Source organism: Patagioenas fasciata, chromosome 2 (assembly GCF_037038585.1).
Source record: "Patagioenas fasciata isolate bPatFas1 chromosome 2, bPatFas1.hap1, whole genome shotgun sequence".
Lineage (NCBI taxonomy): Eukaryota > Metazoa > Chordata > Aves > Columbiformes > Columbidae > Patagioenas > Patagioenas fasciata.
Window position 1 is genome coordinate 52,509,386 of NC_092521.1, and position 14,656 is coordinate 52,524,041.

Genomic DNA, 14,656 nt, shown 5'->3' on the forward strand with positions numbered 1-14,656 from the left:
TTATATCTAGAGATTTTTCTTTCTGCTCTAGTCTTAAAATAACTGTAATTCAAAGCAAAAATAGACCAGTGTGTATGTAATAACTACACTCCGTGTGTGCATACTTTTTTATTATTAAAGGAATCTGCCACCCTGCCAGTCTTGAAGAGTACATTTATGACTTCCTGCCTTCTTTGTAATGTCTTTAAGCTGATATCCAGTTTAAAACTAAGAAAAATCCCAACCGTGTGTCCTTCAGACCCTATCTCAGTGTCACTCCCCAATGTATATCTAGCATGCATAGCTTGAAACCAGTGCTAAAATTCTTTAATCTGAAGATGTAACTATTAACACCACTCTAACACAATACAGTCACAATTTGACAGGGAACTTTTCTGACCTTTAGTTGTTTACTTGTCATCTGAAAGAGTTATTCTAATGCTAACAGTTTGTGTGTCTATTTTCTATTGCATTTAAAGCAGTATATTTTCTTCACTTCTGCTCCTTCCTTTTTATGTTTGTTTGTTTGTTTTTAATGTCTATTAATAGTATGCCTTAACTGTGCAGAGGTCTTTGGGTTATAAATTGCACAGAAGATATGCAAAATCACAATTAGGAATATACATTATGTATTTATAGAATTTACCCCACTGTGTATAATGGCAAAGATACATGGGAATATGCAAATAAATATGGTTATGTGGATCTACATATTAAAGTGGTATTAAATATTTGTTAAACAATTTGTGGTTTAGCTGCAGGTTTGATTAATATTAGGCGATTATTTGGGATCACACTCAGTATCTTGAATAACTAGTGTCTTGTTCCTGAGAACCCCAGAAAACAGGACTACAGGGATCTTGAGGGGTCTGTTTATCCAAGCCCTAAGGCAGGATCAGCTGTGTCTGTCCAACCTCCACTGGTGGAAATTCTGCTGTTCATGTGGACAATGTTGGAAGAATGGTTTCAGATTCATTAATTGATTTGTGCTAGGTAAAAAGTAGATTGCAGTGAGGGTGTTTCTGCTTGCTAATTTATTTATTTGCTGCCATCATAGTATCTTGGCAGGATACTACCAAGGATACTTGGTCAATGTGCTAAAACATTTAGTTTGGAGTGTTTTGATAACATTTTAATTATAAACAACTAAAAACAAGAACAAAAAAGGGAACAGACATTATGTGTTTTAAAGCATTATTGGCCTTTAAAGAAGAGTGAAATTAGCCTCAGCTCATTAAACCAGATTGCCGCTTGAAATATTTACATCCTGTCTTTGTCTTTTGTTTCCATGAAACAGATGCAGAACCGACAGAAGTGCCAGAACCTCCACCATATGAGAAGAAAATGCAGTTTCTTGAGGACGAATTGTTTAGACTCACACGATCAGTGCTTGAACTTCAGTCTGCTGTGGCAGGTGTGAATGAAAACCTAAAGTTGACTGTCCAAGAAGATGCTAGTAAGATGCTGGTCACTTGGCTGAACAACCTTTATGACCGCCCGGAGCCTGATAGTGCAGTTGGTGGTGAAACAGACACTATTCATCTGCCTGGACTCTTCAACAATAAAGATCAAAAAGACCCTTTTATTGATTTTGAAATGGAAGATATAAAGTCTGAGCTAGCTGAGGTCAAAGAGGCCTTGAAGATGAGAAATGACGAGCTGGAGGAACTGAATGGAAAAGTAAAAGGCTATGAAGGGCAATTAAAACAACTGCAGGAGGCAGCACAAGGACCTACAATAACAATGCCCAGTGACAATATATATCAGGAATATATAGACTCAAAATTTGAGTCCCTCAGACAGGAAATACTGGATGGATTTGAAAAGAAAATGGCAGATCTGAAGAACTCCTGTGGATGCAAACAACAGGACATCCAGGTGCATTGTGGTGGGAATGAAAATAACTGTTCAGGACTAACAGATATTATAAAAGGAAAAGAGAATGACTTGAGGAAAGAAATAAATACTCTCCGAACTCAGATTCCATCAAACAAATCCAGTTGTTGCAAGGAGGGTGAGAGAAATGACTTTGACCAACAGATAAAGGATTTAGATAGGAAAATTGACAGAGTTGTAGAAGCACACAGGATCCTGAATGTCAGAATAGATAACGAAATCAGTCGATTGTCAACTCCAGATCTAGAAGATATACTTGGTGAGAGGTTGGAAGAGCTAGATGCGAGGATGAATGTTACGGAACGAAATGCTGAAGAACATTGCTTTTATGTTGAGGAAACTCTCCGCAGTGCTATAGCTACTGAGGTAGATGAATTGAGAGATGTGTTTGACCAAAAGCTACGGGCGCTAGAAGACAGGCTGGGCGGCACGATTTTAGAGATCGCTAATACCACAGACCCAGACGGAATGTTTATTAATCCAGGGCCCATCCTGCCCAGTGATGCAGGATTTGCAAATGAGCAATTTACAGCAGAGATTAATTTCCTGAGGAACAAACTACTGTCGCTTGAGCACCTCTGTGGGCAGAAATGTCAGTCTGCACCACAAGGTGCAGAATACCTTCAGAAAGAGCTAGAAAATTGTAACAACAAATCCAATCACTTGCTTCTGAAAACAGAGAACAACTCTGTTCTCCTGCAGTCTCTAAACAGCTCTCTTAATGAGAAACTCAACTTAATTAAGGGCAACCAACGTGACATCCAGAAAATGCAAAGAGACGTACGTGTATTCCGATATAGCCTGAATGTCATGGATAAAGATGTGAAGAATCTTCAAGACGGCTTGAATAGCTGCAAGGAGCAGCTTCTGGGTGTCAATTCTACCTGTAGAAAAACGCAACGAGGTGTCTTCCGAAAAATTGATCAAATGCAGAGGACATTTGCAAATCAGACTGCTCATCCCAGTGATCATTGCTGTGGTGAAGTGAAAGAGAGACTAGAACAATTGAATGACCATATCCTGAATGATCTGGGCAAGTGCAAAGAAAAGACCCAGGGTATCCAGGAGGGTGTTTCTGATGTTGAGAGCAGAGTCTCGCATGTTGAAAAAGTTTGTGACAAGCTGGACTCTGTCTCAGGCAGCTTGCAGAAGATAAAAGAAGGTCTGAATAAGCACGTGAGCAGCTTATGGAACTGTGTCCGTGAAATGAATGGAACTATATCATCTCATTCCACTGATATTTCTGGCCTCAAGAATTCTGTCCAACAGTTTTATAGTCAGGTCTCCAAAATCACCACAGACATTGAAGGCGTGATGAAATCTCGGTCTGACACAAGTAAGTTGTTTTTTTTTCTTTTTTAAAGAATTTCTTTGGTTTGTTTTTTCAACTGGCTTTCTTTTATGAATCACTTATAAAGGAGCTAAACAAGGGAGGAAAAAATTAATATTACACAATTTCTCCTTTGTTTTTACAGTGACTCTAATTTTGGCTCTTTGCTTTAGAACACCATAGAGAACTTTGAGTGCTTTTAAAAGTATTCTCACAAGAGAAGAATCTAAAAAAAAAAAAAGTCTTAATTACTTTCATGTTTACTTTGAGCCATAATAAAGAGAGTGGGAAAACTAATATTTTTGGATGGTGCATTTAAAGTGAATTTTAAGTAATAATTATCAGTGGGTATTATTCCATTACATTTGATTTGATTTTTTTTGTTTCATTTTATTTTGTTGTGTGAGATTATTCTTGATTCCTCGGTGGAAATTGAAAAGGAAATGGAGAAAAACTAAGTCAAAAGAATTCAAATTTATGATAAGAAAGATTCCATGTAAGTTTTGTTCTTAGTGTGAGTTAATGATTATAATTCAGCACCAGCTCTTTGATTCAGGACGCTGGCAAGCAAGCTCTGGCATATCTTGGTGTGGCAACATAAGATTTGTGCCTCATAGCTCTCCCAGAAGTTTGCATTCCCACAACGCAGTTAGCAAGTTGGCAGTAGCTGCAAACCCCAGCTGGCAGAGTTTTCACATCTCAGCCACTTCTGTTCATGTCAGCTCAAATCTACCTCTACAGGTGGTTTAAAGTTTGCACTGGAGTGGCTGAGAAGCAGAGGCACATTCCCTTTGGCTCAAAATGCCATCAAATGGTAATGTCAATGTCTTGGTGAACCTTGCTGTGAAGGTTTAGAGACCTTGCCAAATGCCACTCAGTTCCCTTTGCTATTCTTGCTCCAAATTTCAGCAATGGGTTGTTTTTCTGAGGTAGTCAAGTTTACAGAAGGAACCTGAGTTCCTGTTTTGCGTGATGCAAAAACACAGGAATTGGAGGCTGTTTGAAATTGCACTCTTCAGCTGGTTGACGCTTCTGGTTTTAATTCTGTGTACAAGTGAGAGAAATAAGAGCCTGATTTTTGTGACTGGCCCTAAATCAGAAGAAGAGGTGCTGAGGGAAGAGCCTGTGGGCTGTGGCAGCTGATGGTGGCTGGGGGAGATCAGATGCAGGACCGTCAGCGCTCTTACGTGAATGGAGAAGTTTTGCTTCATGAAGGGTCTGAAAGTATTTCTGTGGGGAAGAATATCCTTCACACTCCAAGGCGGAGACTTGAAAGCCTGTGATAGATATGTTTCTTTTGATGGTTTAATTGTTTAAAACCAAATCTATTGCAGTACTTGACACAAAAATCCTTCTGACATGAGAAGCTCTTGTGTGAAATTGAAAAAAACGTTTTTCTTCCTTTAAAGGAAGAAGTGAAGGGAAATGGGGGGGGTGTGTGCGGTAATTCTTTTGGAGAAATCTTGACTTTAATTCAACAAGGTTAGGACGTTCACCCCTAGATCTTGCAGAAGAGGTCCCCATTATGATGTATCTAGGTACTCCTGTTTCTCATCCATCTTGCCCAAAATAAATTTGCCCTAGGGACCAACAGTGGAGAAAGCTCCAAGATACACACAGTAATCTTTCTCCTGCTATTTAAAGCAGGTGTTTGAGGGGTTGTACTTATCAACTACTATTACAATGTTGTAAATCATGAGGAAGCCTCAGTGCGCCTGGGTTTCCACACATAACACCATTTCAGGGCAGAGTTCTCCATCCACTGTCGGGTGTTAAAGCCTGGGGAAGGACATGGTGCCGGGATGCAGGTGCTGAGCATCCCTCCCTGCCGTGGGGTGCCTCTGGCCTCCGAAGGGTTCATGAAGCACAGACTCCAGTCCCCAAATGTTTTCAATTACAATAACGCTGTCTGACACAGCAGTCCAACTACGTTTTGATGGCTGGAGCAGCAGAAAGATTTTGGCAAAAGAGCCTTTTTTGGAAGTGGTTTGAGACCCCCATTATGTGAATTTGCTATGGCTTTAACTGGTTTTATGTTTGTGATCTGCAGCATGGTCTGTGATACTGACATTATTTGAAAAGAAGAAATTCAGTCCTGGCCATAAATTTGTCTTGAGTTTTTTACGTACTATTTGCCAGCGTATCATAGCATTCAAATGATGTAATTTGACTTTGGAAGGGCTGAAACAGAAACACGTTCTTACTAGTAACAGTTGTTGAGGGACAGTAAGGCAAGGATATGTTGCAAGAAATGCAATATAAAATCTTATCAGGTGGTGTAAGCCCATCGCATCATAAACCTGAGCAAAGTCAAACGACCCTGATATTAGAAATACGGCTGTGTTTTCTTCCAAATTTTTTATGAGGGTGTTTCAAGTGCCTCAGGCCAAACAAACAAGCCAGGTTAATGAATGATTGTGTTTCAGATACAGACTCAGAGGCCAAACTTGTATTTTGTTATAGTTTCTGGTGAAGGTAGCGCAGCGTCCTGCTGTTTTCCATACCCACATTGGTGGCGAGGGCAGGCGGTGAGTCTGCTCCGAGCTCCGGGGGGGCCACAAACGATGTGCTCACCAAGGTGATGCAATACAGCAGCTCTTTGTCCACCTTGAAAGGTGACGGCCACCAGCTCCACGTCTCGTGGGGCAATTCGTTGTACTCGCTGCGCTCTCTGCATCTCTGCGGACACGTTTGCTCATCGTGTGGCACAAAATTGAAAGCAGTGTTAAAGTTAGTGGCCTCTTTTAACCTGCTGCCTATTCTTATAAATTAAACAAGTTTTCCAGGGGTCAGAAGTGTGGTCTTGCAGCCAGATACTGTGCTGGGAGTGCAGTTTGCTTTGGTTACAGTTATTTGACCCAAACTCTGGTTCCTCTGGTAATTGTCTCTGTTGTGGGGTTTCAAAAGCAACAGCTAAATGTTGTCTGCTGAAGTTATGGTCTAAGAACCCGAAGGTATGTTCTACATTACAGCATCGATAAAGAGCAATATAAAATATTAGTGTCGTAGTGCGAATAAGAGAGTCACACAGTCTGTTCCTCTAGGCTCCTTGTGACCTTGTCTAAAAGGGTAATTCGTAACTTAATTGTCAAATCCCTTTGGCATCTATAAGAAAATTCCAGTCAGGTCCTTTTTGGCATCTTATGAGTGCAGCGACAGATTCCTCTACTTGCTAGTTTGTTTTACACACTTTGTTTCTTTGTGTTTTGGGGACTGAGGAGCATGTGACTGGGGCAGAACAATCCTAGAAACAGCCACACCCCAAAGATCCAGCCACCTCATCCATCCAGGTCGCTGCTTGTCTTCCTTCCCAGCAAATCATTTCCGCTGCAGTGAAGTAAATTGCAGGTTAAGGCTGCAGTGCCATGCCATGCCCACTATACTGGAGCTTCGCTTTCTCACTGCCATGTGAACTTAAAACATGTGTTATGGAATTCAACATCAGGACAGGGTGGCTCCGCTGTTGCCATCTTTGTCTAGTGACTTCTTGGTATTTTGTCTTCCTGTGCTGCATATTGGTAGAAGAGGCTACAAACTTTTGCAAAGATGGAAGACCAGATCCCTCTCAACCCGCACTTATCTGACTTCTGGCATTTTAAGTTGAGGTTTAGGCAGATAATTTTGGAATTAGCTTTATAAAGATAATTCTGAATATTGCTGTGTTGATGCTGCATGCAAGGAAGCAGTTTGCACAGGTTACAGGATTTGAGCTGTTGATTGTTACTTAAAGGGTTAGAAAAGCAAGCAGACAACTGTATTAATTTTCCCTCTGCCAGCTCAAGTCACTGTCTTAATAAGCTCAGCTCAGTAGATTCGAGAAATGACAAGTGTGTGCTTCCCAAGGTAATGTGTTTTGTCAGTTTGTGGTTTGAATAAGGCTAATTTGAAGGTCTAAATCTCTGCCACTGTGGACAGAAGGTGTCTCACTAAGTTAACTCTGTTAAACAATTCACTTTGATACTTTAAGCCATTTTAAAAATAAATAAATAAATAAAAATTTTTTTAAGCCTGGGATTTTTACGAAGATAATTTTAATTGGAGTAAAGTGAACATTTCACTCCTTAGTCCACTGCTTTGTGGATAGTTACTGAGTGAGCTTCAGTCCGGCTTTGTGGTGCACTGTTCGTGTAACTTTCAGTTCTCATGATGGTCAAAGTCAGCCAACAAAGCTCAGGAAGATTATTTTTTTCTAGCAAGCGTATCTAGCAAAGGAATACAGGTGGTGCAAGACTCTGACTTCAGACAGGTCTCCCAGTGCTCTGGAAGGCTTATGTGGACTTCATATGAGACTGAAGACTAGAAATGAGATTCACGGGGATAAAACGCAGGTGCCGATTAGTCACAAAATAGCACGTGGGTTGTCGGTGACACTGTGTGGACCCTGACTGGGCACCATGGCCCATGATACCTGCATGACGTGGCTGTAAGCTCTCGCCCAAAGGCTCAGTGTAAGGTCCTCTTGGGGGTCACTGGCTGTTCAACAGAGCTGGAGGACATCTCACGCCATGTCTGCTTAGCTGTTTGGCTTAGCCGTGCCCACTCATAAATTTACCCAGGCTGATTTTGGACTGTGATGCACTGAAGAACTTAATTGTGACCATTGAGACCTCAGAGCAGTGGCCTCCACTGTGGACCATGTGGAGCATCTCTGGTGGTGACGAGTTGCACCAGATAAATTTACAAGGGGATGTTTGTTGATTTCACCAGAAACTCACTTCCATCCCTGCATTTAAGGCTGTGCCTTGGTCTCAAAATGCAACCAAAATAACCAATGCTAATGTTTAATTTAGAATGAAATTCGAATTAATCTGTGTAAAAGCTGTCATTGCATCTCCTGAAATCTACACATTTGTAAATTCATGTTCTTCATGTTGATGTAATTCACCTTCATTTTTAGGAGGACATTGCATCTTTAAATGTCATTTAGGACTTCATTTTTATGAATAAGCCATCATTCCCGTATAGGGCTTAAAACTGGACCAGATACACAAATGTAACCATGTCAGTGCTGTTCAGCCCTGATGTCGTATGTGTTGGCTGCCCTTCTGGAAAAGTCTTTTAATGGTATCTCTTCCCTTTAAACAATAAAGGCTTTTCTGGTAGATTATATCCTGGGGTTCTGCCTTCGTTGCCAGAAAATATTAGTAATGGGAGTACTTGGAATTTTAAAATCATTGCTTTTGCGAAGTAGTGAAAAAATTCTTTAAGTCAGTGTTCATTTACTCAGTTTTTTTTTCTGTATATGCTTTTCTTTATGGTAGTCACATGAGAACAAGGCTGCCTTGTGCTGAGTGTTGTGCGAGTACAGAGTTGAAAGAAGGAGCAACGGGCAGGAGGGTTCCGGAGAATTGAACTCAAGGTGGAGGGAGAGCACACGATGGAGATGAAGGCAGCGGTGGGAATGGGTTTGATACACACCCAGCTTGTGCTGAAACCCAAAGCTGGTCTAGTGGGTGAACGCTCATGGGTTATTTTGATTGCTGCCTCCAGGCTGCCTTCACCCCTTTCGCTGTGCCACGGAATGGGAAAGAGGGGAATCTGTGGTACTGCAAGAGTGGAACAGAGCTTCGCCAGTGCAGGCTTGGGTCTGAGGGGAAAGTTGACCTCAAATTGAGTCCTGTTTTATTTTAAAGTTTGGTTTTGTTTATTTTTACAAAAATATGCAATTTTATATGTCACTATAGGCAACTAATTCTACATCTTTCCACTTCTTTCATCATTTCAAAGGGCGACCAGAAGCACCACGGCAGCCATTGCCACCCAGACCCCCTCTGCAGCCCCAGCCCGGCATCTCCCTGCTGCCATCGTGGCCGAGGGTACAACCCCCGCGACAGAGGATCCCCCTCCAGCCACCGCAGCCCAGACCCCTTCCACGCCCATCGCTGCCCGGGTCAGCGGCTGCACCGTTTCTGCCCGGGACAACCGGGATCATCCTGGAGACCGGAGAGGCAGGGCCTCCTGGCACCATTCTGATGTCGGGAAGAGGGCGGCTTCGGAGCGTGGATGGTCAGGCTGGTCAAAGCACTGTGCCCATTGCTGAAGGGTACGCTGGAGCACCAGGTGAGAGAGACAAACTAGTAGTGAATCACTCCTCAGCGCAGTGGACATGCTAGGTCTTGCTCAGGGGGTGACGCTGAGATCTGTTGTGCTTCACCAGCCACCTTTCAGCCTTTCGTGGGTGCCCCTTAGAGCTGTAGCTGGTGGGAATGGGCTTACAGCAGCGACGGTTCGTGAAGGAGTCTTTGCAACCTCCAGCTGTGCTCTAAAACCTTTTCCTTCACCTACCAAGCTGTGCCTTTGTTCCTTACAGCACCACAATGAACTGACATGAGGAAGAAATTTTTTACAATGAGGTTGGTGAAACACTGGGCTGGGTTGCCCAGAGAGGTGGTAGATGCCCTGTGCCTGGAAACATTCAAGGCTGGGATGGACAGAGCTCTGAGCAACCTGATCTGGTTGAAGATGTCCCTGCTCGTTGCAGGGAGTTGGACTAGATGACCTTGGAAGGTCCCTTCCAATCCAAATTATTTTATGGTTCTATGGTGTGTTGGTGTTTGGTAACAAAGGATGCTTTTTAGAAGACTGCAGTGATACTTTGTCATAATGTACTCCATTATGTACTATATCATACATTGTGCTTTTCCTTTGTAGGATATCCAAAGTTATCTCCTCCTACCACGGACTCAAAAGGTAAGGCAGTTTTTTCCTAGAAATTCTTTACACAGGTACTTAATCTTTATTTCAGTCCCTGAAAGTCATGGTTGAGAGAATAAAGTGTTGATTTTTCAGTATTTAAGTTTAGCATTGAGGAAAATCTAACAGATTTTTGCTTATACCTCAGCATTAAAACATAATCTACATCCTTTGAAAATACGAGGTTTTTTAGGTTTTGAAAAATAATTAATTTGGGGTTATTCTTACTTCGGTGTTTAAAAACAAAATAAAGAATTTCTATTTGCTAACAAATGTCAGTACTGACCTTTTTTTCTTTTTAAATGAAAAAATATATTTATCTCAGACAATTTTAATATTTCTTTAATGAGGAATTAATAATGCCAAGACTAAGATCTTGAAGCACTGTTAGTATCTGAGCTAGTGCATGAATTGTTTCTCCTCGTGAGGAAGTTTCTGGCTTTGTTAGAATCACAAGGGCTCACGTTCCTGACTTCAGTGAAAGCAGGAGCGCTCCCACTGACAACCACAGTTTAAAAAGATGCAAAATGCAGTTTCCTTGGTTTTATAACTGTTAATTTCAAAGTGCATTTATAGATTTGTGTGATAAAAAGGTATAAATCTTGTGCAGGACATGCTATTTGGCCTTGATAAATACGTTGATTGGGTGCTGCCTGCCCTACAACCTCATACTCAAGATTTTATCAAATCCTGGGGAATCATATCTGGGATCAAAGTGAATATTCCCATACCCTCTTCAGAAAGAATGATTTAATCTAAATTTGTTTGAGAAAATAGAAGAAATAGATGAGAATAAAACATAACGGCTTTATGGCATCCGAAATCCTACCCTTGGACTTAGTTTGACGGCCCTAACAAAATCGCACATACACGTCCTGAAGACTGGTCTGAAGACTGACAAAAAGAGTTCTGAAGACTGACAAAAAGAGTTCTAAAGACACCACTCTGTGTAATTCTGATATTTATACTTTCTAATTAAAAATCTGACATGGCCTTAAAGCAATCTTTTTGCATTTGAGGAACAAGCAGCAATAGTTGAGGCTTCTGGAAGAGGATGAGACGGAATGTTCCTTTTTCTTGATGCCAGTAAAGCCAACAGAGATGTCTAGATTTCTGTGATAAACTGATTTCCCGGGGGTTTTCTTCCACTTTGTACAGCCTATTGCCATTTGCAGACAGCAGTATTTTAATAAGCTTATGCTAAAACTGTGTGAAAGAGTAGGTGGATGTTAGAAGTGCTGCAAAGGCAAGATGTGGCAGGCAGTGCGCTGCTTGGTGGAACATGTTGTAAGAAACAATCACCCTGGAATCCGGAGAGAGGTTGGGCTTGACCAAGGGGTTCCTTTTCCTGTTCCGTGCCCCTGGGAACTTATGTAAATATAAGATATATCTGCTGATCTGTCCTGTAATTTCCCCCCAAATGCTTTGCAAACCCTGAGGTCAGGTAGTCCTAGAAAATAGAGAGCTAAGTGTGGTGCAAATAGAAGTTAGACTTGTGTGGAGTCAGAGCATCTGCACTCAGTGCCCGTTATCGTCAGTGGCTGCTCATAAACAGCAAAGAAAGAGCATTCTGGGGCAGAATTCAGCAGTTTGCAGTGTTGTAGAAATTAGCAGTTGGGGAAGGGAAGGTTTTTGGCTTATTGGAGGAGCTTAGATAAGGCATCAAGGAATCCTTAATATCTAATTTGTTTAGGGCTGCAGTTCTAGAGTGTCTTTGCCAGTCTTCACCCAGTACATTTTTTGGCACTGAAATTCAGATTTGAAAGATCAGACCTTCTTGTGCTGTACTTCCTAATGTAAGAAGCTAGTATTATTAAATTGGCTTTCTGAGTACTCCCTTTCATTTCTGTTTCTGAATAGCTTCTGTTCAATAAGAACGCTGCTCAGGAAGAAGCTGAGGGCTCCAGCTCTGTCCTCTGGGGTTAAACCAGCACTTTAGTGCTCTTCTTGAATGCTGAGGCATGATTCACATACTTACAATACTGAAGAATTTCTTGAGTTGTTCAGATTCATTAGCTATCTGTTTGCCTGCGTCTTACAATATAATTTTTTAGGCAAAGATCTTTCAGGGCTTTGAAGTACGAGGCACAATATGACATATTAGCTGTTTTTACAGGCAGAGAGTTTGTGAGGAAGGTGAGTTAAGTGTTGGGACCTAAGAGAATCCACTTAATCCCTTTTAATACACAAAGAATTGAACCGATTGTTATTAAAGAAACATCAGCAGCAAATGTTATTGAAGCATGGCAATTTTACAACTATGAGAACTTTTGTCTGCTGGAGAAAGAAAATTGCAGAGGCAGAAATAATGAATTGGCTGATAGACTGGTCTGGGAACTGATGAGAAAATGCTTGTAATGATCCACAAGTCATACAGCTAGGCAAGGACAGAGCCAAGAGGAGCATCTGAATGTTCTGATCGGTGTACAGAGGGGTCACAGTGAAAAAAATTCACTAAAAGCACAAATTGGTTTCCCCACCCTCCCCCTTGTTGCAGTCTGCGGTGTTGCTTGTGCCCTTAACCAGCAGCTCCAAGGCAGGGTGGTCACTCCTCTCTAGAAGAAACCATGTAATAAGGAACAGCTGAGCTAGGGAGCCCTGCCACTGTGGAAACACTGCTGTGCGTATCTGTGTAGGTGAAGGGGCTAATTCTGCTTTGGGCTTTTTAATTCTTCTTAATTTGTCTGATGCTCAGGCATCTTGGCTTTCTCCATGTCACTCCAGGCAGCAAGCCTGTAGGACATGTTTCAAATTTGAAGGCATGAGGTTTATTGTAATGTAAGGTTTCTGTTGTTGTAGGTTGTCCTTGATTTGAAGAAAGAGTTCACTGAATACATAATTACCCTGCCGTGCTTGTGATGGGTTCTGCTGCACGTTTAGCTCTTTCTTTTAATCCCTGGGCAGGGAGCTGTATTCTCAGTAGTACACACCGGTGATCTAGCACAGGGGAAAGTGTGTTTGCTGACTTTGACGTAAAGAATGTGCGACCACCTGCAGTTGCACCAGTGCTTGTGTTTTGCTGCTGTTCCTGTGAAAGAATGGCACAGTTGGCAGGAGCACACCGAAGGATGGGCCGGAGATGGTTACTTGTGTAAGGAGCAGTAGGTATGTGCTGGGGCAAACCTTCTCTTGCTGTGATGTGAAAGGTAGGAGTTGTAAGAGCTGTTGCTAACAGACTCAGGAGAAAAGTAGCTGTGTCTTCATAACGCACCGAATGAGTTGTCATCCGCCTCAGACACGCTGTGGCGTAGCAGAGCAGAACTAATGGGCACAGCTTTGTCGGGCAGTGGCTCATGAAATCAGCGTGGCACTCTGCTGTGCTGCATGGACATCCCATGAGCAGAGGGAACCTTCCTGAAAATGAGACGTGTCAGGGTAAAACTGAAAGTTAGAAAGGCAGGGAGGTGACAAATTGCTTATATTTTTGTCCCATTTGCTCTAACTGAAATGATGCACATTGCCCTCGTTTAGATTGAGTGTTGGCCAAGCAGAGGAAATCTGACATACCCTCCTTACTCCTGCCAAATGCAAAGGCATCAGAAGTGCATACTGACAATGAATTACGTACTTATGGTCTCTCTTCTGTGTAGACTCCTGAAGAGTCCTCATTACAGTTACTGAGCAATTGTCAGCGGCACCATCACACTGTTATTTGTTTCTCCTTTCATCTTGATAGAAAATGCTTGTGCTGTGCACTGTTTTGTTTTGCTTTTTTTTTTTTTTTTCTTCTTTTTCCCCTTCTGACCCTCAGGCTCTGTGGGAGGCATGAACTGTGCTGGGAAGTCAAAAGAGAGGTGGAGAACCAGAAATACAACTAGCAGATGGGTGGAAGTAGATGTAACCTAACAAAGACCACCCATGTATCTCTTGTGGGCCCCAGAATGCGTTATACTATTAATAGCTTAGATTGCCGTGAACACACATACATGCTCCTGCTTACATATATATATCTCAAGTGGAACCTTCTTGAATACATCTGAAGTTATTTCCTTCCCCAGAAGCTTTCAAACTGTGGTTAAATATTTTGAGAAACTTTTTGCCTGCCTAGCAGTTTCTTTGTCAGAGCCACGCATGTTATTCCCAGCTTTTAAATGCTCTAAAACTTTTCCTCCTAATTTTTATAATTCCACAACGGTAACTGCTTAAATGAAAGCAGTTTCCAAGCCTGGACCTTGCCTAGAGAAGCTGAACTTTGGTCTTTGCATGAAGAAGAGTGTTAGCAGGTGGGGACGTGTAAGAGCAGGTTGTTTACCTCTGTAAGGTTCTGCAAAAGCACCACTAAGAGCTGTCGGTAGGACTTGTGAAAGCTGCAAATGGGCAGTTCCAGCTGGGAGCGGGGAAGAGGGTAAGAAAGCATAGACACATTGTGTCTTCCCTGCACCTCCTTATCGAATCGTAGAATAGTTTGGGTTGGAAGGGACCTTCAAAGGTCATCTAGTCCAACCACGCTGCAATGAGCAGGGACATCTCCTGCTAGATCAGGTTGCTCACTAGATTGATCCACAGTTTATTTAGAGGGATTTAAGTTTTATCCTTTGGACAAACCTAGATGGTTAGCTAAGCTGGATTGTGGATCTGAAGCAATTTCAGCAGCAAACTCTAAAAAGTATTCTAGCAATTAGTGCAGGAAAACCGTGAAGGAAGCATGGCGACCCAGAGCAGGAGTTGCTCCCTTATCCAGGTGACACCAACCTGAACAGAATTGTAGCTCCTGCAAATGGAGAGGACGGAGTGTCTGATCAGGCGGCAAGTAGTTTC

General features: G+C 42.1%; 1 protein-coding gene across 2 annotated transcripts in view; it reads left to right on the forward strand.

Annotated features, from left to right (window-relative positions):
* EMILIN2 (elastin microfibril interfacer 2) overlaps positions 1–14,656 on the forward strand; it is a 38,479-nt gene that overhangs the window by 16,106 nt on the left and 7,717 nt on the right. For both annotated transcript variants that reach the window (XM_065829985.2, XM_071804216.1), the window contains exons 4-6: positions 1,277–3,211; positions 8,933–9,265; positions 9,857–9,895. In XM_065829985.2, the coding sequence (XP_065686057.1) occupies positions 1,277–3,211; positions 8,933–9,265; positions 9,857–9,895 (2,307 nt within the window). The remainder of the gene's footprint in view (positions 1–1,276; positions 3,212–8,932; positions 9,266–9,856; positions 9,896–14,656) is intronic.